Source organism: Hordeum vulgare, chromosome 7H, assembly GCF_904849725.1.
Source record: "Hordeum vulgare subsp. vulgare chromosome 7H, MorexV3_pseudomolecules_assembly, whole genome shotgun sequence".
NCBI classification, from domain to species: Eukaryota; Viridiplantae; Streptophyta; class Magnoliopsida; order Poales; family Poaceae; genus Hordeum; species Hordeum vulgare.
The window spans coordinates 473157212-473181536 of NC_058524.1; the positions used below are offsets into that span (position 1 = coordinate 473157212).

The 24325-nt window shown below is 49.1% G+C and overlaps 4 protein-coding genes and 3 non-coding genes across 7 annotated transcripts; 6 read left to right on the plus strand and 1 right to left on the minus strand.

Annotated features, from left to right (window-relative positions):
- The first annotated feature begins 1494 nt into the window (after positions 1-1494).
- Positions 1495-2578, plus strand: LOC123413396 (non-specific lipid transfer protein GPI-anchored 11-like). Its single transcript, XM_045106323.1, has 2 exons — positions 1495-2098; positions 2211-2578. The coding sequence occupies exons 1-2, from the start codon at positions 1696-1698 to the stop codon at positions 2498-2500; spliced, it is 693 nt and encodes a 230-aa protein (XP_044962258.1). The 5' UTR covers positions 1495-1695; the 3' UTR covers positions 2501-2578.
- Positions 2579-3182: 604 nt separating this feature from the next.
- LOC123413397 (exocyst complex component EXO70E2-like) lies at positions 3183-5103 on the plus strand. Its single transcript, XM_045106325.1, has one exon. It carries the CDS (start codon positions 3450-3452, stop codon positions 4794-4796), a length of 1347 nt encoding a protein of 448 aa, XP_044962260.1. The 5' UTR covers positions 3183-3449; the 3' UTR covers positions 4797-5103.
- Positions 5104-5848: 745 nt separating this feature from the next.
- LOC123414330 lies at positions 5849-6045 on the plus strand. Its single transcript, XR_006614327.1, has one exon. It is a non-coding gene; the product is annotated as a U2 spliceosomal RNA (small nuclear RNA).
- A 940-nt stretch (positions 6046-6985) lies between these two features.
- On the plus strand, positions 6986-8539 carry LOC123413398 (exocyst complex component EXO70E2-like). Its single transcript, XM_045106326.1, has one exon. It carries the CDS (start codon positions 6986-6988, stop codon positions 8537-8539), a length of 1554 nt encoding a protein of 517 aa, XP_044962261.1.
- Positions 8540-9601: 1062 nt separating this feature from the next.
- On the plus strand, positions 9602-9798 carry LOC123414313. The gene has a single exon (XR_006614312.1). It is a non-coding gene; the product is annotated as a U2 spliceosomal RNA (small nuclear RNA).
- Positions 9799-11859: 2061 nt separating this feature from the next.
- Positions 11860-12054, plus strand: LOC123414323. The gene has a single exon (XR_006614321.1). It is a non-coding gene; the product is annotated as a U2 spliceosomal RNA (small nuclear RNA).
- Positions 12055-13673: 1619 nt separating this feature from the next.
- Positions 13674-23264, minus strand: LOC123409109. Its single transcript, XM_045102092.1, has 3 exons — positions 20589-23264; positions 14208-14425; positions 13674-14097 (listed from the first exon to the last, which is right to left on the minus strand). The coding sequence occupies exons 1-3, from the start codon at positions 23262-23264 to the stop codon at positions 14022-14024; spliced, it is 2970 nt and encodes a 989-aa protein (XP_044958027.1). The 3' UTR covers positions 13674-14021.
- Positions 23265-24325: the final 1061 nt, after the last annotated feature.

The following is a 24325-nucleotide window of genomic DNA, read 5'->3' on the forward strand; positions in this document are numbered from 1 at the left end:
CTGCCTCGGGCCTAGCAGGCCTTGAGCACGAGGTGGGAGGCTGTGGCGGCTGCGCGGGCTGGGGAGTACGGGAAACGAGGTGGAGAAGACTTGGGTTTGCCTAATTAGGCAGGGGAGGTGTTTATATAGGGAAAGGGGCTAGGGTTAGCAGTTTTGGGCATTTTCGGACCCTTCGATCTCGATCGGACGGTTGCGGTTGCGCCGTAGGATTGGATAGGCTAGTGGGCTGTGTAGAATAGGCTAAGTGGAGAAGAGAGGTAGGTTTGCGACCCCGCAATGCGATTTCTAAAACACCAAAAACCGTCCGACGATAACAGAAGACGATGCCGCTACGGTCGACCGTTCGGGTATCAAAAGGACTTCGATTGCGACGAAAATTGGCAGGTGGCCTACCTACAACATATAAAGAGCGCACGCCAAGTTTCAACCCAATCCGAGAATATTTTTAAAGCACTTTTGAAAACAATATTTTTAACGATGTCACGTGCGTGTGTGTGTGTGGTTGGGCTCAAAACGGTCAACGGCAATAACGGAGAGAACCGACAACTAATAACGAATGCACGTTTTGAAAACTGGCGGCAACGGAGTGTCGATGGAATGCAGATGATACGCATGATGCGATGATGAGTGCGACAAACAAATATTAACCCCGTGACAACGGAATAAAAGGGAATCTTATCGAGTGTCGGTCTCGGGCTGTCACACGACACCACTCCTTCATGCTGCCGGAACTCATCTACTACTTCGCCCCTCTTGCTGGATCAAGAAGGCGAGGACGTCATCGAACCGTACGTGTGCTGAATGCGGAGGTGCCGTCCGTTCGGCACTAGATCGGGATATGTCGTGATGGGATCGCTGGACGGATCATGATGGGACCGCAGGACGGACTGCGATTTGGATCACGAAGATGTTCAACTACATCAACCGCGTTATATACGCTTCCGCTTGGTGATTTATAAGGGTATGTGGATCTAAACTCTTCCACAATTCCCACGACGGACGGCGTTTTTGAAACATCGCCGACATTGAAAAGGCGCAAGTCTGCGAGCTCACGGGATTGCATCATCACCGATGTTTCTGAAACATGACCTATGATGCGACACTTTGCAATATCAAGTATGTTTCAACAACGATCTTGTTGTAATAGCGACGTTCGCGAGCAAGAGATAGAAGAGGGATCGTAGTGTGAGCAACATAAATCGGATGATTCGCAATCCGACTGATCATTTAAAAGATTAGCTGGATGACGCATAGCACGACACTGAAAATATACATTAGATTAGTGGACATTTCAGAAAAAGAAGAAGAACAAGAACAAGAAGAAGAAGAATGATGCTGAAACAGATGGCACGGAAACCATACTACACCGTGAGTCCATGAAAAAGGTACCAGGCAAAGTTGTACTCGTTCATGCATGAGACAAGGAGCACGGGTAGGTACAGAGTCAAACGCATGCACCGTTTGTGCATGAGGGGGGCCACATGGTATGCATGAGTCAACCGCAGATCATTGTTAGTTACTTGTTCTATTTCGGAATTTCCTACTCGTACAAATAGACAGAAAAGCAATAATCTCGCCGAGTCTTCGTTTGACTGAACATTTGTGCTGCACTCTGTCCTATTTATAAATGCTCTAGCTACGAACTAAACAGATGGGTAGAGACAGGGAGCAGCCAGCACCTATCGCGCTACCAGTATGATCTTAGTGCCACTGCCACCAACCAAGCCGCAACAACACTTCCGGTGCCGATCATCACACGCGGCCGCGGCCCTCCATCTGCTACTTCTCGGTGTAGCAATGGCGAGCGGCGCCGCAAGGGCGCACGCCGTCAACGCGCCGTGCTGCAACCTGCTCCAGGGGGTGAACCTGGTGCCGTGCCTGGCGATGGCGGCGCCCAGCGGCGGCGCCGTGAACATAAGCGCCGCCTGCTGCGCGTCGCTGAACGAGGCGCTCGACGCCGGCCGCCGCTGCCTGTGCTCGCTGCTGCTGGCCAACGGCGTGCTCGCCGGCCTCGTCGCCACGCTGATCCCCACGCTGCCCATGGTGCTGCCGCTGCCCGGGTGCTACCTCTGCGCCCCTCCTCTCGCGGCCTGTCAAGGTGACTGAGTAGTTGCCTGCACAAATCTTTCCATGCATCGGGCCGGGCACGGACTCGTGATCGACCAGCACTGACGCAGAGTAGTTGCTGCAATTTATGGTTCTTGTTTCAGCAACGTTGCTGCCGACGGATTATGGTGCGTCGCCGGCGTCGGTGGCTGCGAGCGTGGGGGGTGCTGCTGCTGGTGTCGCGGTGAATCCGCCGCCTCCTCAGGCCGCCGTTGCGCCACCGCCTAAGAATGGTAGTGTGGCTGGGAGGAAGGATGGTGGGAGGACGGACGGGGGCGCCGGTAATGGCTCAACGGAGGAGCAGAGCGTTAGAAGGAGCGACGCGTTTGTCAGTGAGGGTAGGATGTACATGCTGATCTTCGCGGTGGTCATAGCTGTATTTTTCTTCGATTAAGTTGCCTGCCCATGGTTCCATAGGATTAATGATAGATTAATCTGATTGACTTGAGTAATGCAGTATCTTTACCATGGATGATCTCTCTATCTTCTCTCTCGTCTTCCCCTACTATATGCAGTATCTTGCGAATTTCAGGAACATCCATGGAGCACCACTTGTAAAATTTGGTGGAAACATATGACCCTACGTGCCCTGCACACAAAAGCAAACTGGAGTAATTTGCACGATTCGCTACCAATGTTTTATTTTATGCTAAACAAGGGGGGGGGGGGGGGGGGAGGCATGTAGGACGCTTGTGCTGTCACTTACTTTGCCAATAACCACCTTTTTTTATGAATCATACGATCGGGAAACAACGGCCCGGATTAGACCACTTCCATCACTAAACCTTCCCATATGCAGTTCCAGAAGAATGTCCGCACACTGCCACCATGGCAACATCGAACCATTACATGCCAAGCTGCAAAACCATGCCAGTAACAGTCGTGGAGGTGGAGACGCGCACCAGTTAGAATTTCCATCCAGTCTATTCATCTTATGCGTCGCCATCCAGGCATCCACCATGTCCCGGTCTATCGCTCACCTCCTGACATGAATTAAAGTTCACAGGAAAAAATCTCAGCCTGTCACATCCAGGGGTCAGTGTGGCACCTCGTCCTTGTGGTTTACAGTAACCCACCAACATCACATAATACAACTGTTTTGCGCTACCACACACGCACACGCACAAGCACACGCAGACGCGGACGCGGACGCGGACGCGCATACGCAGGCTGTGTACCAAACGAGCCGACGACCTTTGCTACCCAAGCGACCAAAGTCTGACACAACGCACCAAAGAGAGGGAAGCAGTTTCTGCAAGAACGCGATCGAGAAGAAGCTTACAGAACTCAGTAGCTATTTGCTGTTGCAAAACATCAGCCCTTGCAGAATCACCGAGTTGGAAATGGCGTTTCCAACGAGCCCTGGTTCCAGTATAAGCAGCTATGGTTCTACTCTGACGCTGAGCAGCTGCCCCAGCTCCTACATCTCCGTGGGCAGCAGCAACCCAAGCTCACTTACGGCCGGGACCGGGCTCGTAGCTCCAGCCGGACGAGCCGGTGATCACAGCCCAGCACTAGCAGCCACAGCAGCTCCTGAATTCACACAGGGAAAGAAGCTTCAGCAGCATCAGGATCCTCCGGAATCAGAAGCAAGGTTCCCTAAGCAAGAAATCAATGGCTGGGAGCATCCATACCTCTGTTCGCCATCGAAGCAACTCAAGAATGTAAGTACTTCCATCAAGGAGATCAGTCGCTGGGCAAGATCTTCATCAGGAGTAAAGGTGAACTCGAATATCCGGCTCTTGGAGTCTGTGTTATCTTTAATACAAGTGGTAACTTCGGCAGCACCGCACCCAGATCACATCGTCGACATGATACGGGTCCATGATGCGCTTGCTAACCTGTTGCTTGTCCTGCCCAAGAATATCGTTCCTTTCCTGGTGCAAAATTTCTCTCCGATTGTAGATGAATTAGACCCGAAAAGAGGTGCACCTTTATCAGTAAGGTTTGAGAAGACACTGCACGATTTGCGAAGAAGCATAAGGAGTGGTCTTCAGGTACTCAATGTCAAGATCTTTGATTATACATCTGAAGTAGTCCCACAAGGTGGTGGTGTCCATGAGATCACCAAATACTTGTTGAAATACATCATGTCACTTCTGGACAATGGCAGATCTCTCAAAATCATACTTGTCAGCGATGAACAGGATGCCGTGGTTGCAATGGAGACGCTGCAAGATGTTGTTGCTACCTTGATCTGTCACTTGGAAATTATGCTTGAGAAAGAATCTCATCGCTATAAAGATGCAGGGCTGAAACAAATGTTCATGGTGAATAATGTGAACTTTTTGTTACATCAAGTAGAATGCTCGGAGATAAGGTATCTTCTAGGAGATGATTGGGTTCTGAAGCACCGAGACCAACTGAAGGACCACATCTCACGGTTCATCAACATTTCTTGGGAATCCGTCATGTGTTGCTTCCATGTAAAGACCAACAAAATCTCAATCTTTTCTAGCCTACCAACACTGCAAATATTTAACCTGGAATTTGAGAAAACTTACTCGACTCAGAAGACATGGAAAGTTGAAAATCCTCTGCTCCGGTCCAATATGCGCAAATCAGTATCAGAGAAGCTTGTTCAGGCTTACACTACATACCTTGAGAATCACAAAAACAAAGCTCCAAAGCTTATGAAGTACACCCCTGAAGATCTTGAAGAGCTGCTGTCAGATCTGTTCGAAGGATAATACTTGTCAACAAATCTGAAGGATAAATGATCCCTTGAGCTAGGAGGAATATGCGATTCAGATGCATGTTTCCAAAGCTTGCGCAGTGAATATAGAACTGTAACTAATATATCCCTGATATGTTAAGATTGAACTGTACCTGAGGTTCTAGAAGTTGTGTGCTCTGCAGTTGTGTGGTTGCTGCAGTGTGAACTATGTATAAATTTTGCAAGTAAACAACTAATGCATACTACTTTTTTCCACGACAAGAAAAACAACTCTTGAACCAACCAACAGAGTGTGGCGTGCCTATCCGCTGGTAGTTAATTATAAAGAGTTGCATTTCTGCGGGGTATAGTTCTGTTGTAATATTCAGCAGATGTTGTGTTAACAGGACCTGCACTTTAATTTCTTCCTAGTTGATGGCATCATAGTCATTCATCCGCGCAGAGTGGTTCGGTTTGGATCAAGGAAGAGAAAGAAAGTATCGCTGAATATGTGGCTACTAATACTGTTCTGATTAAGAATAAATTCAGGAAGTGGCTCACTGAACTGACAGGAACAATACAGACTTTTCTGCGATCAATGCTAATTGGGGTAGTTTAGATTTTATTTCAACAGCTTTCATAGGTTCATCAAGTTCTTGGAGTTAAATCCCTTAACACCCAAATGACAAAAAAATGCTTTTATTATATTATTATTTAAATTTAAGTAAACTAATTTAGGATACGTTGTTAACCAGATATGAATTCTTGGACGAGTTGCAGTAGCCAGCAATAGTTAATTAATTATTAGCTTGTTTACTAGTAGACTACTACTTGGCAACTAATTATGTACTACCATGATTAGGCAATGACTATTAGTTAAGCCACATAATTGCTGGCCTGTTGAGGCATCTGGGCTACTATTCTTTGGTTGAGCCAAGAAGTCGAAAACGGAAGCAACGGTAGGGAAACGCACAGGCAGGTTTCTAATGACTCCCTGTTAACTTTGTTTAGTCCCACCTCGCCCGCGCAAGCAGCCCAGTCGGCCAATAGAGCTATAAGAGGAGGCAGAGGGCAGGGTTTTAAAGCATACCTTTCTCGGCCTTTTGGCTAAGATCAAGTGGTATCTGTTCTTATTAGTGGCCATGTGCCCACAACGATATTCATGTGCCCACAACGATATTAAATTTATTTTTTGTGGGGAGGGTCCGCCACACTAGCTTGCTAGTGGGGCCCTTGTGTGTCGCTTGGGCGTTGCACTATTGCCTACGCCAGGCGCACCCCAACCAATACAAACTTAACAGAGTTTTTATTTCTAGGGGTTATGAACATATGTATTGCGAACATCCATAATTTTTTTAGAATTTTTAAAACTTCTAGATGTGACTTTTCAAAATTTGGAGCATGAAGCATGTGAAGGGTGGTATCACCTGATCATCTACCCATCAACAGGGTTCTTGCAAAATATGCATATTTAACCCAATCCAATATAACATCCACAAAAAACGCAAACATTGTTAGGTTGATCTCTCACCGCATGGGTCCATCGGGCCTTGACCGCGCTATATAAAAGACGGTGGGGTGTCGGGACACGAATTACGAGATTCGTCGTCGTCACACCCCTACCGACATACCTATCCGATCTATGTTAAGCGCGGTGCTCACGGAAAGCTCCGCCCACGCCTAACCCATCTTCTCCATCACCGCCGTCGCCACCACACCGATGGAGAACGGTGCGGGCTCATCCAACTCAGGACAAGGTAATTACACGGGTTTGTACCGGATCAATCTATGCCTAGTAGATCCACGTTCTATCAATGGTATCATGAGCCACTAGGCATATTTAACCCAGTTCAATATAACATCCACAAAAAACGCAAACATATCCATCAAAGCTCCCCCTTCATATCTCTACGATACATCGTTTTTCTCTTTACAAAATGATTACCTGGTACTCAACTTCCACTGCTGGCCGCCCAACATCAAGCCAAGATGTCACATCGACTGGTCATTGTCTACAAACCTCATCCTTCTGGTTTATAGTCAGCCACTTAAAATTAGTTATATGGCTGTTTTGCGGTGCCCACTAAAGCCATCGATGCGCTTATCTTTTTTTTTTTTTTTTGCGAGAACGTGGCTGAGAGGAAGCTTACAAGAGTAAAGAGTTCAGCAGCTGGTTGCTGGCGCAAGACCTCATCCAGCCCCTGCAGAACCGCCGAGTTGGAAATGGCGTTCCCAAAGAGCCCTGCTACCACCGTGAGCAGCTATGCTTCTACTCCGCTGAGTAGCTGCCCCAGCTCCTCCATCTCCACAGGCTGCAGCACCCCTGCCACCCCAAACCCCTTTGCAGTCGCCGCAATAAGCCCCGCCGAGATCCGGTACATAGTTCCAGCCGGACGTGCCAGTAACCACAAGCCGGTGCTAGCAGCCACAGGCACTCCTGAATTCACACAGGGCAAGAAGCTTCAGCAGCATCAGGATCAGGATCACAAGCCGGCGCTAGCAGCCACAGGAACTCCTGAATTCGCACAGGGACAGAAGCTTCAGCAGCATCAGGATCTTCCGGAATCAGCAGCGAAGTTCCCTAAGCAAGAAAACCCAGCACCAGCAACCACAGGAAGTATGGAATTCATACAGGGAAAGAAGCCTCAGCAGCATCAGGATCTTCTTGAATCAGCAGCGAACTTCCCTAACCAAGAAATCAATGGCTGGGAGCATCCAGACCTCTGTTCACCATCAAAGCTGCTCAAGAACGCAAGTACTTCTATCAAGGAGATCAGTCGCTGGGCAAGATCTTCAACGGGGTCAAAGGTGAACTCAAATATCCGGCTCTTGCAGTTTCTATTTTCTTTGATACAAGTGATAACTTCGACAACACCACACCCAGATCACGTCGTCGCCATGATACGAGTCCACGAAGCGCTTGCTAACCTGTTGCTGGTCCTGCCCAAGAATATATTCCCTTTCCTGTTGCAACACTTCGCTCAGTTTGTAGATGAACTATGCCCGAAAAGAGGTGCATCGCTATCAGAAAGGTTTGGAAACACACTGCATGATTTGCGAAGAAGCATAAAAAGTGGACTTCAGGTACTCAAAGACATGATCTTGGACTATACATCTGACATAGTCCCCCAAGGTGGTGGTGTCCATGAGATCACCAAATACTTGTTAAAATACATCATGTCACTTCTGGACAATGGCACCTCTCTCAAGATCATACTTGTCGGTGATGAACAGGATGGCAAGGTTGCAATGGAGACGCTGCAAGATATTGTTGCTACCTTGATCTCTCACTTGGAAATTATGCTTGAGAAAGAATCTCATCGATATAAAGATGCAGGGTTGAAACAAATGTTCATGGTGAATAATGTGAAGTTTTTGTTATATCAAGTAGAAGGCTCAGAGATAGGGTATCTTCTAGGAGATGATTGGGTTCTGAAGCACCGAGACCAACTAAAGGAACACGTCTCATCGTTTATCAACATTTCTTGGGAATCTGTCATGCGTTGCTTCCATGTAAAGACCAGCAAAATCCCAATCTTTTCTAGCCTACCAACACTGCGAATATTTAACCTGGAATTTGAGAAAACCTACTGGACTCAGAAGACATGGAAAGTTGAAAATCCTCTGCTCCGGTCCAATATGCGTACATCAGTATCAGAGAAGCTTGTTCAGGCTTACAGTACATACCTTGAGAATCACAAAAACAAAGCTCCAAAGCTTATGAAGTACACCCCTGAAGATCTTGAAGAGCTGCTGTCAGATCTGTTTGAAGGATAATGGGCATAGCTAAAAAGAGGACAAAGCACAGGTGCATGTGACAATACTTGTCAACAAATCTTTAGGATAAATGATACCTTGAAGATCTGGTTCAGATGCATGCTTCGAAAGCTTGCATAGTTAATATGGAACTGTAACTGAAATTCCTTGATATGTTAAGATTGAACTGTACCTGAGGTTCTAGAAATTGTGAGGTAGCTGAAGTGTGAACTATGTATAAACTTTGCAAGTAAAAAACTAACGCATACTACTGTTTTCCACACCAAGAAAAACAATTCTCGAACCAACCAACGGAGCAGCCGCGCACTATCTGCTAGTAGTTGGTTATAAAGAGTTGCATTTCTGCAGGGTATAGTTCTGTTGTGATATTCAGCAGATGTTGTGTTGATGGGGGCTGCATTTTAATTTCTTCCCAGTTGATGGCAACATAGGCATTCATCCGCGCAGAGTGGTTTGGTTTGGATCAAGGAAGAGAAAGAAAGTATCGCTGAACATGTGGCTACTAATACTGTTCTGACTAAGAATAAATTCAGGAAGTGGCTGGCACACTGAACTGGCAGGAACAATGCAGGTAACTTCTCTGCCAACAATGGTAACTGGGGTAGTTTAGATTTCGTTTCAATAGCTTTCACAGGTTCATCGAATTCTTCAAGTTAAATCCCTGAACGCCCAAATGACAAAAACTTGCTTTTATTTTATCATTATTTAAATAAACTAATTTAGGAAACATTGTTAACCAGATATGAATTCTTGGATGAGTTGCAGGAGCCAGCAATAGTTAATTAACTATTAACTCGTTTACTATTACTTGGCAACTAATTATGTACTGCCATGATTAGGCAATGACTATTAGTTAAGCCACATGATTGCTGGCCTGTTGACGCATCTGGGCTACTATTCTTTGGTTGGGCCAAGAAGTCCAAAACGGAAGCAATGGTAGGGAAACACACAGGCAGGTTTCTAATGACACCCTGTTAACTTGTTTAGTCCCACCTCGCCCGCGCAAGCAGCGCAGCCGCCCAGCAGAGCTATAAGAGGAGGCGGAGGGCAGGGTTCTAAAGCATACCTTTCTCGGCCTTTTGGCTAAGATCAAGTGTAGTATCTGTTCTTATCAGTTTAATATCTGATATGTGGGCCATGTGCCCACAACGATATTAAATTTATTTTTTGTGGGGGAGGGTCCACCACACTAGCTTGCTAGTGGGGCCCTCGTGTGTCGCCTGGGCGTTGCACTATTGCCCAGGCCAGGCGCACCCCAACCAATACAAACTAAACGTTTTAGATTGTTTGGACTTCAGATGAAAGCAATTTCGAGTTGCTAGCTGCATCATCAAGCAGGTTATCCATAAAAAAATGTAAAATCAAGCAGAAGATTTTATTTTATTTTCACTTGGAAGCCTATGAATGTGTGAGATTACTTTCCTTCTAAACAGAAGCTACCTATCAAGTTTTATGTGCTGGTAGAATTTATCTTCTGAATATTTGAATGTGTTGGCTTTTTGTACTATATTCAGGTCAGTAGAATGGCAGTTCACCCCCTTGCCTTAGCAGCCTGCATGCTGCTCAAGGGTGGGGTATGACTTAGGTACAAATCCATACGATTCGCTCAACCTGGTGCAGGCCCTCACGTCAAATGAGTTTGATCTCTCTGCTGTTGGGAACCTGATCAAGGAAATTAGGTTCTTTGCTAGCTTGAATTTCACCCAAGTTGGGTTCATATTCTGCCCCAGGGCTTGTAATAAAGTTGCGGACGCGTTAGCAGCGTATGGTGCAGATGCAGGTCTTGTGTCCCCAGCCTTTTGGCCAGACGAAGACCCTGTCTTCGTGCACGGTCTGGTTGCCAGCGATGGTACTGAGCTATTTGGTTAAAAATGCATATGAATCAAAGAGATTTATTTGTATTTAGTCACCTGAAATCAGTTTATTGTTGCTAGGTGCGTCATCAAGCAGAAGACAAGGATAGTTCAACTTGTTATCACATGGGAAGCATTATCTAGATTAGATTTGCCTACGAACGTGTCAGATTTTTTTTTTTTTGAGAAAACGCAAGAGATTTTGTGTTTAGTTGCATTGAACAGATAGTGTGGTTACAACCCTCCTAGAAGAGCAAGTACAGGAGGGGGCATGAATGTGAAACTAATGTACATCCCAGGTGGTAGGCAAGATGACTCTGAGGCCACGTGCACCAGCGCGTGCCCATTGTTCAGCTTTGTCCTTGATCTTAGAGACCAGGACATGTACGAGAGGCTGGGCAGCGTCGAATATGCACTCGTTGCGTATCTTTCAGATCATCCACGGCGTTAGTAGGGCGATGGAGGCAAGGCCTTTCCGCATCGTTGTAGGTGTGCTTTGCTTGGCACGCAGCCACCAATCCAAGAGCGTGCCTTCGTCGGTAGGTCTTGCGGTGGTCATCCTGAGCCATGCAAGGATCTTATGCCAAGTCTGCTTGGCGAAGGGGCACTCCAGGAGTAGGTAGCGCATCGTCTCGGGAGCTTGGTCTCATTGCGAACGTGTCAGATTGTCTTCTGAGTAGAATCCGTCTCTCGTTTTCTAACAGAGGGAACATATCTCTCAGTATTTGTGTGCTGCTATAATTGATCTTCCGAATATTTGCAAGTGATGACTGTCGGTACTATTCATTTCAACAGAATAGCACTGTATCCCTATGTAGAAAATGTGTTTTCCAAGTTGTACGAGTATCTGTACTTAACATTTAGCACCACATGGTGGCTGGCACTTTGTAAGCTTGTGAATACTGCATGGACATTGCAGAGAATTATCTGCCAGCTTATTTCTCAACGTTTTTGTTCCATGCTTGCAATGGGAGCTATCTTCCCAAGCTGTTACCTGGAGCAGATTAGTTGTCGTTTCTATAACTTTCACAGATTCATCAAGTTTTCCAAGTCAAATTAAATACCTGACAAAAGCTTGGTTTTATCATATCTTTAAACTAAACTAATTGAGGAAACCTTGCTAATCCAGGCGAAGATATGAATTCTTGGATGAGCTGCCAGATGCCAGCAATAGTTAATTAATTATGTCCTTTTGGGCTCCCGCAAGGCCATGAGTTCTTTATTTAAGCCGGCATGAGGCCATGAGTATGCAAAACTGACTAAGAAGCCTCATTAGGGCTCTTGAGGCCGTTGGGCCTGCATCATTAAGTTGTTCTAACAGGCCCAGAACGAGAGAGAATATTAGGGAGGCACAGAGACAGGTTTCTTTCTAGCTGACTTCTGCTTGTTTAGTACCACCTCGCCCAGGCAACAGAGCGAAGGAGTCGAGAGAGCTATATAATGAGACACAAGACATCATTTCAAAGCATACCTTTCTCGGCCTTTTGGCTAAGATCAAGTGTAGTATCTGTTCTTATCAGTTTAATATTTGATATGTGGGTCATGTGCCCACAATGATATTAAATTTATTTTTTATGGGGAGTGTCCATCACACTAGCTTGCTAGTGGGGCTCTCACGTGTCGCCTTGGCGTTGCACTATTGCCTAGGCTGGCGCACTCCAACCAATACAAAGTAAATAACTTTTAGTCATATAAATTGCTTTGAGTAACCCTATAATTAACCATTATTTACCCAAAGCAAGGTAAACGATTTTTAGGCCTAATCGCTTTGGCTAACACTGTAATTAGCTATTGTATTTGTGCATAGCACAAGCTGCTAGCACCCGTACCTGTCTATTAGTTATCTCTCTATCATTTGGTAAGATTACTCTCCCATTAGACAAGGTTTGTTAACTTAAGTTGGAGATTGTTTTCTTGAGCCTAAGTTGATCATCTCTATAGAAGGGAATCATGAATTCAGTACATTCAAGCAATGAGAAACCAACCTCACCTACGACCTAAACCCATTCCCAACCAAGCCTCCGCCACCAGGCCATCTTCCAGTGGTGCTCCCTCTGGTGTGCCTTGGTACACAACAATGAGACTTGTTGAAGAATAACTCAATGATGGCATGGAACCGTGGAAGGAGCGCTATTATAACATGCAACAGATTACGCGGTCTAAGAGAAACAGCAATGAGTTATCATCTCCATAGGAAACATACTCCCTCCGTCCCAAAATAAGTGTCTTTAACTCTAATGCAACTTTGCAAGTTAGTATAAACTTGAGACAATTATTTTGGGACAGAGGGAGTACAACATACACTTCATTCCAATCCTACAGTAGCTACTTTAAACTTCTAATGACAATTTGATTCTAAAACGAAGGGTGACTGAATAGGTTGCCTCTCCACATAGCACATTCCTATATATTTTATGCAACTAATGGGTGTAGTAGATAAAATTAAGAAACGTTCCGTTGCTTGGAGAACAAATATGTATGTTCAGAAACTTGATACTTTAAACTTCTAATGACAATTTGATTCCAAAACGAAGGGTGACTGAATAGGTTGCCTCTCCACATAGCACATTCCTATATATTTTATGCAACTAATGGGTGTAGTAGATAAAATTAAGAAATATTCAGTTGCTTGGAAAACAAATATGTATGTTCAGGAACTTGATACCAAAACTGAAAAGGTTAAAGAACTAAAGATGCAAATCATTCATAATGTTTCCTGTATTGACCCACCTACTCATGTATTCATGTGTAATGGTCCACTGTAATGCGCTCAAAGGTTATTCCAAGTACAAGTTGTCACAGTGCACAAGAGAAAAGTCTACCAGTTACATTAGATTGAGCCAGCCAAAAAAATCATGTTCATCTGTCCCATGTAATATATGATGTCAAGCTTGTGAGTTTGGTTCACTAACAGGACTAATTTTAGGCCCCATCTTGGCAATACGCTGATGCATTAACAGTATCTGCAACCACACAAGGATTGTACAAAAAGATAATCGCCGGAACTTAATTCTTTTGTAATTGCTGCATCTTATAAATATCTCTCGATCAGATAAAATGGGTAAGGTTGCAATTCTGATGTAACATATGGAGCTGTTAGTGTTAGTTTTTAACAATGTTATAAGTATCCACTCTTGCTACTTAATTATGAATATTTTCTTCATTTATTTATAGATTTTGCAGACCAAAAGGTACATTTTACTTTAGTGCTACTTGCGTTCAAAATAGATGCCACTTCGACAATGACATGGTTTGCAGTATACACCTATGAGACTTTGCTATTGTTGATTAAACTTTCATAATGATGATCCAACTCAAATGGAATAGGACCTATAGACCATCAAGTACTTGCAAAATACTGGAACACCATCCAGTTGGACTATACATTACCAAGCTCCCTAGTTAGCTCAACCCCCTTCCATCAACAACAGAAATGAACCCGTTGTTCAGATTAACGAGAGAAGTTATCCTCTGCAATTGATGTTTGTACTGCAAATATTGCCCACTATTCCTTGCCAAGAAATTTGCTACACATTAATTGGGCCAACTCTCCAGAAACTGCTTTAGTACCTACGCATGAAGGAAACGAAAAGACATTACTTGGAACACTTTATACATCTGCTGCCATATCAGTCACCAGTGGGTTCCTTTGAGTCTTTATTTGACACTGCATTACTTGGCTTGGTACGCTTCAATAATGATTTTCTGTAAAGTGCAATAGACGGTTTCAGACAAGTATGTGTACATACCCAATCACAGTCATTCTATATGGTCTTTGACTTAATAGAAAAGAGAGTTCTTAGGAAAACGTCTACCTCTTTGTAGACTTCTTGGCAGCAGCTACACCCATCTTCGTTTTTGACTTGTTAAAATCAGTTGATCCCTCATGCATGACATTATAGTCATGCATGTTGGTCTTAGTTTCTGTTGTGGCTGCCTCCACCCTTTCAGAAGTTTGACAGTTGAGTTTTAACTCTTCCTTCATCGTCGTACGGGCACTGAACCTACTTGGCTGAGATTCCCTAAGAACATCCTTCAACAGAAACATAGGAAAGCCAGGATTCAGAAAAAAAAAACAAGAGAAAATATGATAATGATATTATTTATGTTCTGAAGATGTACATCCATCTAAACTTTTCAAGCCATTGACCAATGCCAGACTAACAAGGTCAGAGACATTGAATAGGACACGGATCCACTCATTGCAAGCTGCAAGCATCATGCAGGTAAATGTAACCCAGTGATTTGTGCAGTATTTTGTGGGAGTTATTCCAAATGTTCCTTACTCACAAGTTATACTTTCACTCAATCCGTGGCTGTAGTGGTAAGGCAAATCAAAGGGGTCAAAAAAGAAGATATAGAATTGTAGCTAACGGGGTTCGCTCGCCCTCGCCTGTCACTATAGCGTGTCAAGTTTCTCCTTTTCCAATCGGGGTTTTTTAGGTGTATATCACAATTATGTGGTGAAAATTCGATAACTCGCTACTTACAACGTTTTTCGCCCATTCAAGAGTTCATTAGTTTACACCTGACACCTACCTTTTTCTTAATCCTTCTACACTACCTGTTGTTACCTGGTTCTTGTTAGAAAGATGACCTTAGGAAGAGTTCCAATGGTAGAGGCTAGGGTTCTACCAGGTCTCGGACGTAGGTTGTAGGGGTGGAAGTGCGGGTTGCGAGGTTGGGGACGCCGGCGCCGGCGGTTGGGCGCCGGCGCGGCGTGAGAGAGAGAGAGAGAGGCGCCTAGGGTTTGGGGCTTCCGTCTCCTGAGGGAGACGACAACAGAATATTGTTTATTGTCTGCTTAATATCGAAGGGGTACATGTGTTTATATAGGAGGACAGCCTCCACTAAACCCTAGATAACTTGGACTCTAACTTGGACTCTAAGATAGGTAAGATAACTTGGGCTAAGCCCGTAATTAACCCTGCCCATTGGGCCTCCTCCGTTGGTACGTTGTACCGGTCATAACATCTCTCCCCGCCTTCTCAAACAGCTCGTCCTCGAGCTGAACATCTGGAAACTGCTGGCGGAAATCGTCGAGCTTCTCCCAAGTCGCTTCCTCCTCTGGCAGGCCGGTCCACTGTACCAAGACATGCCAGACGCCGCGACGCTGCTGCGCCTGCAACACCTTCGCCACTTGTGCGGAAGCTGGAAGGAGGCAGCCATCCGAAGTAGGAGGAAGGGCCGGCGTCGCTGCAGGAGGGTCCCCGCGTTAGGCCATCAGTAAGTCGACATGGAAGACGTCGTGGAGGCGAGAACCAGCTGGCAGCTCCAAGCGGTATGCGAGTGTGCCGACACACTCCAGCACACGAAAGGGACCGGCGTAGCAAGGTCCCAATTTGCGCTTGGAGCGCGGGTCCAGAGACTGCGTGGTCCTGTGGAGGAGGTGCAGCCACACCCAATCGCCCACCGCGAACACCGCCTCGCGATGATGAGCATCGTAGTACTTCCGAGCCAGCTGTTGTGCTTGGAGAAGACGCTGGCGCGCCTCAGCCAGAATGTCGTCGCAGGTGCGGAGTAAGTCGCCTGTCGTCTCGGACCGAGCCGTCCCAGGCTCGTAAGGGAGCATCGCCGAAGGTGGGCGCCCGTAGACCACCTCGAAAGGCGTGGTGCGAAGGGCAGAGTGATAGGTGTTGTAGCAGTACTCCGCCCACGCCAACCAGTCCACCCAAGCTCGTGGACGATCACCAGTAACACAGCGCAGGTACATGGCGATCACCTTGTTGACCACCTCGGATTGGCCGTCTGTGTGAGGGTGGAACGCCGTGCTCATGCGAAGCTCCACGCCCGCCAGTCGAAAGAGATCCCGCCAGACATGTCCCGTGAACACGGGATCACAATCGCTGACGATGGACGACGGAAAACCGTGGAGGCGGACGATGCCGTCGAAGAAGGCCCGCGCCACGGAGGCGGTTGTATATGGATGACCCAGGGCGATGAAGTGCGCGTACTTGAAGAAGCGGTCAACCACCGTGAGGATGACGGACTTGCCGCCCACCTTGGGGAGGCCCTCGATGAAGTCCATGGAAATATCCGCCCACACCTGGGAGGGTACGTCCAGCGGCTGCAGTAGACCCGCGGGTCGTAGTGTCTCCGTCTTGTTCCGCTGGCACGTCACGCACGACCGCACCCAGTCGCGGACCATCGCGCCATCACCGGGGATGTAAAAATCAGCACAGAGACGATGGAGAGTCTTCTGCACGCCCTCGTGCCCTACAGAGTGCGCCAAGGTCAGGACCTGGTGGCGCAGGTCGCCATGGTCGGGCACGAAGATGCGACGACCATGTAGGAGCAGCCCCTCGTCCAAGCGCCAGGGCGCGTCCAGCTCGCCGGCGTCAAGGCGCTGGCGCAGGCCCCGCGCGTCCGCGGCCGTCGAAGTTGCCCGACGAATGTCGTCGATGAAGGCAAAAGATGGCTCGGAGCGGATGCACATGATAGTGCCAGCCATGGCGACGTCGTCCGCGACATCCTCAGTGTCGCGGCGGGACAAGGCGTCGGCGACCGTGTTGAGACGACCGGGGCGGTACTCGACGGTGAAGTCGAAGCCGAAGAGCTTGCTGATCCACTGGTGCTGCGGAACTGTGGAGAGGCGCTGGTCCAGCAAGAACTTGAGGCTATAGTGGTCCGTGCGCACACGGAATGACCAGCCCCAAAGATAAGGCCGCCAGTGGCGCACCGCCTGAACCAGCCCAATAAGCTCGCGCTCGTAGGCCGCGAGCTTGTGATGGCGAGCGGCGAAGGGGCGGCTGAAGAAGGCGAGCGGTCCCTCGCCCTGGTGGAGGACGGCGCCGAAGCCGATGCTAGAGGCGTCGCAATCCACCATGAACGGCATATCAAAGTCCGGTATCTGGAGGGCGGGTCCCGTCGTCAGCGCCCGCTGGAGAGCCTCGAATGCCGTAGTCGCCTCCTCGTCCCAGGAGAAGGCGTCGCGTCGAAGGAGACGCGTCAGTGGCGCGGCGATGAGGCCGAAGTCCCGGATGTACTTCCGGTAGTAGCCGGCGAGGCCCAAGAAGCCGCGGAGCGCCCGCGGTGACCGCGGGGTCGGCCACACGGCGACGGCGACGACCTTGTCCGCGTCCATCGCTGCCCCGTCCGCCGAGATGACGTGCCCCAGGTACGCGACGGAGGTCGTGCCGAACGAGCACTTCGAGCGCTTGAGGTGAAGACGATGCGCTTGAAGCTCGTTGAAGATGATGGCCACGTGTTGTAGGTGCTCCGCCCAAGATGCACTGTAGATAAGAATGTCATAAAAGAAAACAAGCACAAAGCGGCGCAAGTATGGGCTGAGCACGTAGTTCATCAGGGCCTGGAAGGTCGCCGGCGCGTTGGAGAGGCCGAACGACATCACCAGGAACTCGAAGTGGCCATGGTGAGTGCGGAACGCCGTCTTCTCGATGTCCTCAGGGTGCATGCACACCTGATGGTAGCCCGAGCGAAGGTCGAGCTTGGTGAAGAAGCGCGCTCCGTGTAGCTCGTCCAAGAGCTCATCCACGATGGGGATGGGGAACTTGTCCTTGGACGTCAGGGCGTTCAGGGCGCGGTAGTCGATGCAGAAGCGCCATGTGCCGTCGGGCTTGCGCACAAGGAGCAGCGGGGCGGAGAACGGCGATGTCGAAATCCGGATGATGCCCTGCGCGAGCATGACCGCCACCTGACGCTCGAGCTCGTCTTTCTGCAGCTGAGGGTACCAGTACGGACGCACGGCGACAGGTGCCGTGTCCGCCAGCAGGTGGATGCGGTGGTCACAGGGTCGCGCGGGAGGGAGGCCCTGTGGCTCGTCGAAGATGTCGTTGTGCTGCTGCAGGAGGTCGGCCAGGAGGGGATGTGCCTCGTCCAGTGCGGCCGCCATCAACTGGAGCTGCGGAGTCGCGGTGCCGGAGCCGCCGATTCCTGTCCACTGAACGCGACGGCCACCCTCGCGCCAGAAGATGAGGGACAGCACATCGAGGTCCCAAAGGATGGGGCCGAGAGTGGACAGGAAGTCGATGCCGAGGATGAAGTCGTAGCAGCCCAGGTCGATGCTGACGCAGTCGATGGAGAACGGCTCGTCGTCGATGAGGACGGGAACCTGCCGCGCCACCCCCTGGCAAGCAAGGCGGTCCCCGTTGGCGACGATGACGCTGAACTTCTCCGAGCCCGCCGGTTGGAGTGCGAGGCGACGCATGGCGTCCCCGGACAGGAAGTTGTGCGTCGAACCCGTGTCCACGAGCGCGGTGAGACGCTCCCCGTTGATCGTCACCGGAAGCAGCATCATCTTTGCCGTCTTGATGCCAGCCATGGCATGGAGACGACGAAGGCGGTCGCGTCGACCGGCCCGTAGGTCGTGACGTCGGCCTCGGAGAGTGTGGTGGCGTCGAGCTCCGCGGTGAGGGCCTCCACCTCCGCGTCGTCGACGGTCTCCAAGTAGAACAAGCGGGCGCACGTATGACCCGGCGCATACGGCTCGTCGCAGTTGAAGCACAGGCCCTTGCGGCGCCGCTCGAGCTGCTCGGCCGACGTCAAGCGCCGGAAGGTGCGTGTCGGCGCGGGGGCAGCCGCAGTAGCGGCCGATAGGCCGGGGCGTGTCGGGGTGGCGGCCGTCGGGGCGGGGCGGGTCGGGGGACGCGTGCCGCGGCCCGGGAACGCCTGCTGCAGGGCGTTGGCGCGCTGCTCGTACGCGCGTGCGTAATACATGGCCGTCTGCAGGTCCTGGGGGTCGCGCATCTCGACGTCGATGCGGATGTGGTCGGGAAGGCCGCCGACGAAGAGATCGGCGCGTTGGCGAGCCGTGACGTCAGGCGCATGGCAGGCCAACGTCTGGAAGCGGTCGGCGAAGTCCTGCACCGAGGTGGTGAAGGGAAGGCGACCGAGCTCGGCCAAGCGGCTCCCACGTATGGGGGGTCCGAACAGGAGGAGACACAGGTCGCGAAAGCGCTCCCACGGAGGCATCCCACCCTCGTCCTGCTCGAGGGCGTAGTACCACGTTTGGGCGGCGCCACAGAGGTGGTAGGAGGCGATCCACGTGCGGTCGGACGCCATGGTCCGCTGCCCCCTGAAAAACTGGTCGCACTGATTGAGTCAGTTCAGGGGGTCGACGGTGCCGTCGTAGGTGGCGAACTCCAGCTTGGTGAAGCGGGGCAGCTGCTGCACGTGTGGCGAGGCCGCGTAGGTGCCCTCGTGACGACCCAGCGCGGCGGAAGGAGTGTTGCGGCACCACGGAGCTCCTGGCGCATGGGTCAGTGTACCCGCCGAACCCCCCGAAGGTGGGGGCGGATGGCTGCAACACCGTCGGCTGTACCGGCGCCGTCGTGTAGGTCGGCGTGTCGATCCACGTCGGTAGCGGGGACGGCGACGGCGGCCACCGGACCTGGGTGATCGGCAGGCCCTGGGGCGCGACCGTGGCCGGGGGCGATGGCGCGAAGGGCGTCGCCGGCGAAGGCGGTGGTGGCGGGGTTGCATACGGAGCCTGGAGGAAAGTCCGGAGGTTCGAGACCGCCAGGTTGAGGTCACGGATCGCCGAGGACATCTCCGCCAGGGAGAGGATGGGGGCGGGTTCGGCCGCCAGGGCCGCGGTACCGAAGGCGGCCGGACCTGAGGTGGCCGGCGGCAGCGAGTGGTGCGGCGGCGACGGCTGCTGCGAGGTGGCGGGGAAGGCTGTGGTGGCGGCAGCGGTGGTGGTGGGAAGGTCCGACAAACTCATCGAACCCAAGCTACCTGATACCAAATTGGTAGAGGCTAGGGTTCTACCAGGTCTCGGACGTAGGTTGTAGGGGTGGAAGTGCGGGTTGCGAGGTTGGGGACGCCGGCACCGGCGGTTGGGCGTCGTCGCGGCGTGAGAGAGAGAGAGAGGCGGCTAGGGTTTGGGGCTCCCGTCTCCTGAGGGAGACGACAACAGAATATTGTTTATTGTCTGCTTAATATCGAAGGGGTACATGTGTTTATATAGGAGGACAGCCTCCACTAAACCCTAGATAACTTGGACTCTAACTTGGACTCTAATATAACTTGAACTCTAAGATAGGTAAGATAACTTGGGCTAAGCCCGTAATTAACCCTGCCCATTGGGCCTCCTCCGTTGGTACATTGTACCGGTCATAACATCCAAATTAAGGAACGATACTGCTAAAAGAGCACCATACTAAAATTCTCTTATAGAAACATATTAGTAGCAGCCCTACAAAGGATATTGCAAGTCAATAGTTTCTTATTGATACCTTTGAAGATAGTGCTCCAGCAGATGAACCTGCGTCACCAAGAGGATTCATGTTTTCAGATCTTGGTGCATCATCAGGTAAATTTGCCATGAGAGCTGTTTCTGGAATTTCTTCTCTTGTTTGAGATCCTTGGGTGCGAAATGCATTTGTCTGATTTCTTCTTCTTGCCCTTTTAACATTCTGGCTACTGTTTACCTGATCAACCATGCTGCTATTGTGAATGACATCTTGTTCTGCGACTATTTCTGCAACTCCCTGATTGATTTGCACTTTCTTCAGCCGTTTGCGTGCCACTCTTTTAGTTTTCTGTACACCATTTGATGGATCAACCACAATGCCAGTTCCAGGTACACCTTCTGCTGACAACTTTGTTCCAGATAGCTTATCGTTGCACATTTCTTTCTGTAGTTTGGCTTTATCTTTTTTAAGATACGCTCTGACTTCTTTGTTGGAGGAAGTGATTTTCACTTGCTCCTCCGAAATTTCAACTTCTGCACCTTTGTGTTGAACTGTTTCTTCTTGTAGTAGGCCATATAATGGAACTGTTTCTGAGCTAGTCCTTGTCTCATTGTGTACTATATCTATCTTATGGTTCGTCACATTTCCATAAATTATTTGTTTGCCATCATGGTTGGATGGTTCTGGTTCTTGCATAGATTGCATGTTATCTGTCGTCAAATCCACAGGCTCTTTGCTGATTCTCTGAGGTGATTTCATAGTGGATATATCGGTCATTAGTAGATCTTTACCTGCTTCTTTACCTATTATGCTAACACAATGAGCAAAGTCTTCACAGTTAGCTGTCTGAGCATCGTTTGCAAAGGTAATAGGTGCTTCAGTTTCTTGCAAGCAACTGATATCATTTTCACTATTGGCTAGGGATGCTCCGTTGTATTTCAACCCAGATGATGAGATGTTAACGCAATTAGGTGAAAAATCATCAGCTTTTTCTGGGACAACATTATTAATGATCTGATGAGAACCATCATCTTTACAAATCATCTGTCTGTCGCTGCTGAATGACACAGATGGTTTTAGTCCTTGAATACTTGCAGTTATCTCTGCAAACTGTTCTTTTCTTTCAAACTCAGCTGATGGGGTATTGATGGTATTAGGACTCACACTATGCTCATCTGCAGAACAAATATGTAGTTCTTTTTCTGCTGCATATATGACAGAAGTTCTATCCTTTGCATCAGCTGTGCTCTCATCAATATAACTGGACTCAGGTTGTTCAATTTTTTCAATAACATACTGATTTTTTATACTGGTGTCTATGATTGGTGCTCCGTTCTTAAAATCCACAGGTTGCTTGACACTTTGCTCAACAGTACCATTGGACGAACTAATATTAGGTAATTCACTACTGTCTAACTCTGATACAGCATCAAGATATACGGATTGTCTAACATAACTTGCTGAAATTTCTTCCTCGGTGGCAACTACTGGGTGAGGAAAGACAACGGAATCATTGTTTTCCGCTTTGCTTTTCCCAAGGTTTCCTTCTTCTAGAGTGTGAACATCAGTTACCATTCTTCTGATATAGGTTATACCTGCATTGTCATCATTTGCAACAGTACTGGTACTAAATACATTTCTGAAGGAGAACCGTTCTCGTGACATTTTGGCTTTTTTGAGGTTGTTCATCAATTCTCTCCTCTCTAACTGCGGTCTTACCAGTAAATCTCCTGGAAACATATATGTATTACTGATTACCTTGATGTTACCCTTGTCCAATTGACCAGCTCTCATCCCTGGTCTAGGTACATGAAACAACTTTCTAGAAAAAGGTGCCTTGATGTTCCTCCAAATCAACTGCGACGCCATCAATACAATGCACACACCACAAAATGCTGCAAAACCACCCCGTGCAACAGCCATCGAAAGAGTCATATTTGCCTGCACAACTGAAACATCGGCATCCGCAACATGCGATTCCTTCTTCTCGGTGGCTACGAACCGAAACAGTGAGCTATTCTTTGGAACCTCGTGTTCGCCACTTTCAAACCCCTTAGCCATTACTCTTGCACGAGACAACATGGACTGCAAATCGTCAGTCCCTTCTCCATCTGCACTCTCGCACCTGTTAACGATTTCATCCTCATTCACCTCAACGTGCACCGCATTGCCGTCTGGGTCTTGATATACACTGAATACGGGACCAGTCCCATTGCCGCCGAAATGGCTCTCTTCTGCATCCCAATCCAAATCCTTCTGACCATCCGACTTGGAATCAGCCACTGCATTCCGACTTGGACCGGCATCCAGACAATCAGAAATGCCCGATTTCTCCTCAGGATCCGGTAACGCGTGATCATCGGGCGAGGCAGACTGCGGCTCTCCAGTGACACCAACCAAAGGAGGGCGGTCCGTGTCCAACTGCCGACGAGAACCGAGGGCCTCGTGGTAGGGAGGGCGAACCACCAGCGGCGGCGGCGCCTTGTCGCGCAGCACGTTCCGGCGACGGGGCGGCGCGCGGAGGCGCCACGCCGGGACGAGGGCGGCCTCGCAGCGGGCAGCCGCGAAGCGCCTCGAGGAACGGATTGTGGGGGCGGGGGCTAGGCGGCCGGGGGGATTCGTGGGCGCGGGCGCGGGGGTGGAGCGGCCGGCGATCTGGCGGCGGCGGGGGAATTCGGGTGGCGCAAGGAAGAGAGAGGAGGCGGAGGCGCTCGCCATTCGGGGCAGACGCGGGCTTAGCGGAGGAGGAGTTGGAAGGAGATGGGTAGGATGACAGCCATGGCGGCGGTGGCTGCGGAGCTAAAACCCAGATGGACTAAAATCTTTTCTTTGGAAACGGCGGAGGGAGGGGCCTGTCGTTTGCGCCGGTTCGGGCCAAAGCTCACACGCTCCCGGTCCCGGCCGGCGTTTTTCGTTAGACACCACAGCACATTCTCCCTGTTATGAGCAGCCTCATAAACACAAATGCAAAAAAAGTTTGTGAACACACAAAACGTTGAATGTGCATGATCTACCGCAATTCGAATAGTTCAAGAAAAAATATGAGACATTTGTCATTTATGACAGGGACGCATTCGAATGTGATATTTTAATAGTCAGTTTTGTGAAAACATGTCCTTTAAATAAAAATACTACTCCCTTTGTAAACTAATATAAAAGCATTTAGAACACTACTTTAGTAATCTGAACATTCTTATATTAATTTATAAAGAGAGTACTACGTAGCAAGCAGTATGTTTTATGATGGATATAGTAAAATCCATCCAGTGCTCGATTTTGATGACAGTTTCTATCACAATGGTCCAACTTATAAATGTTTTACACGGGCTAGAGTATAACGTCTTTAAGGGTGTAGCAAGTGGTGGAGTTCAGAACATCTGTAGCATATCCTTTATAATCGCCGAAACTGTAAAATTTCGGCGTCTATACGGTTTGGGACCGTTTTTACTGTCAGAATAGACATCATAAACGACGTCTGGCCCGTAATTTTTTTGCGGTGATCCGTAAACGAGACCCCGCGACCACTATATCTACGGGTTCGGCTGCTAGATACGGGTCCAAACCCTATCCCTCCGCCGCGGCGAAAAAAAACCACCCCTCACCGTCAGCACCTCAAATCTGCCGCGTGCGCCTCCAATCCACCGTCCAAGATGCCCGTGTGAAAGGACCACGATGTCGCCTAGAGGGAGGTGAATAGGCATTTTAGAAACTTCTACGGATTTGGCTTAATCCTAATGCGGAAATAAACTAAGAGGATACTTTTCAAGCACAAATCATAA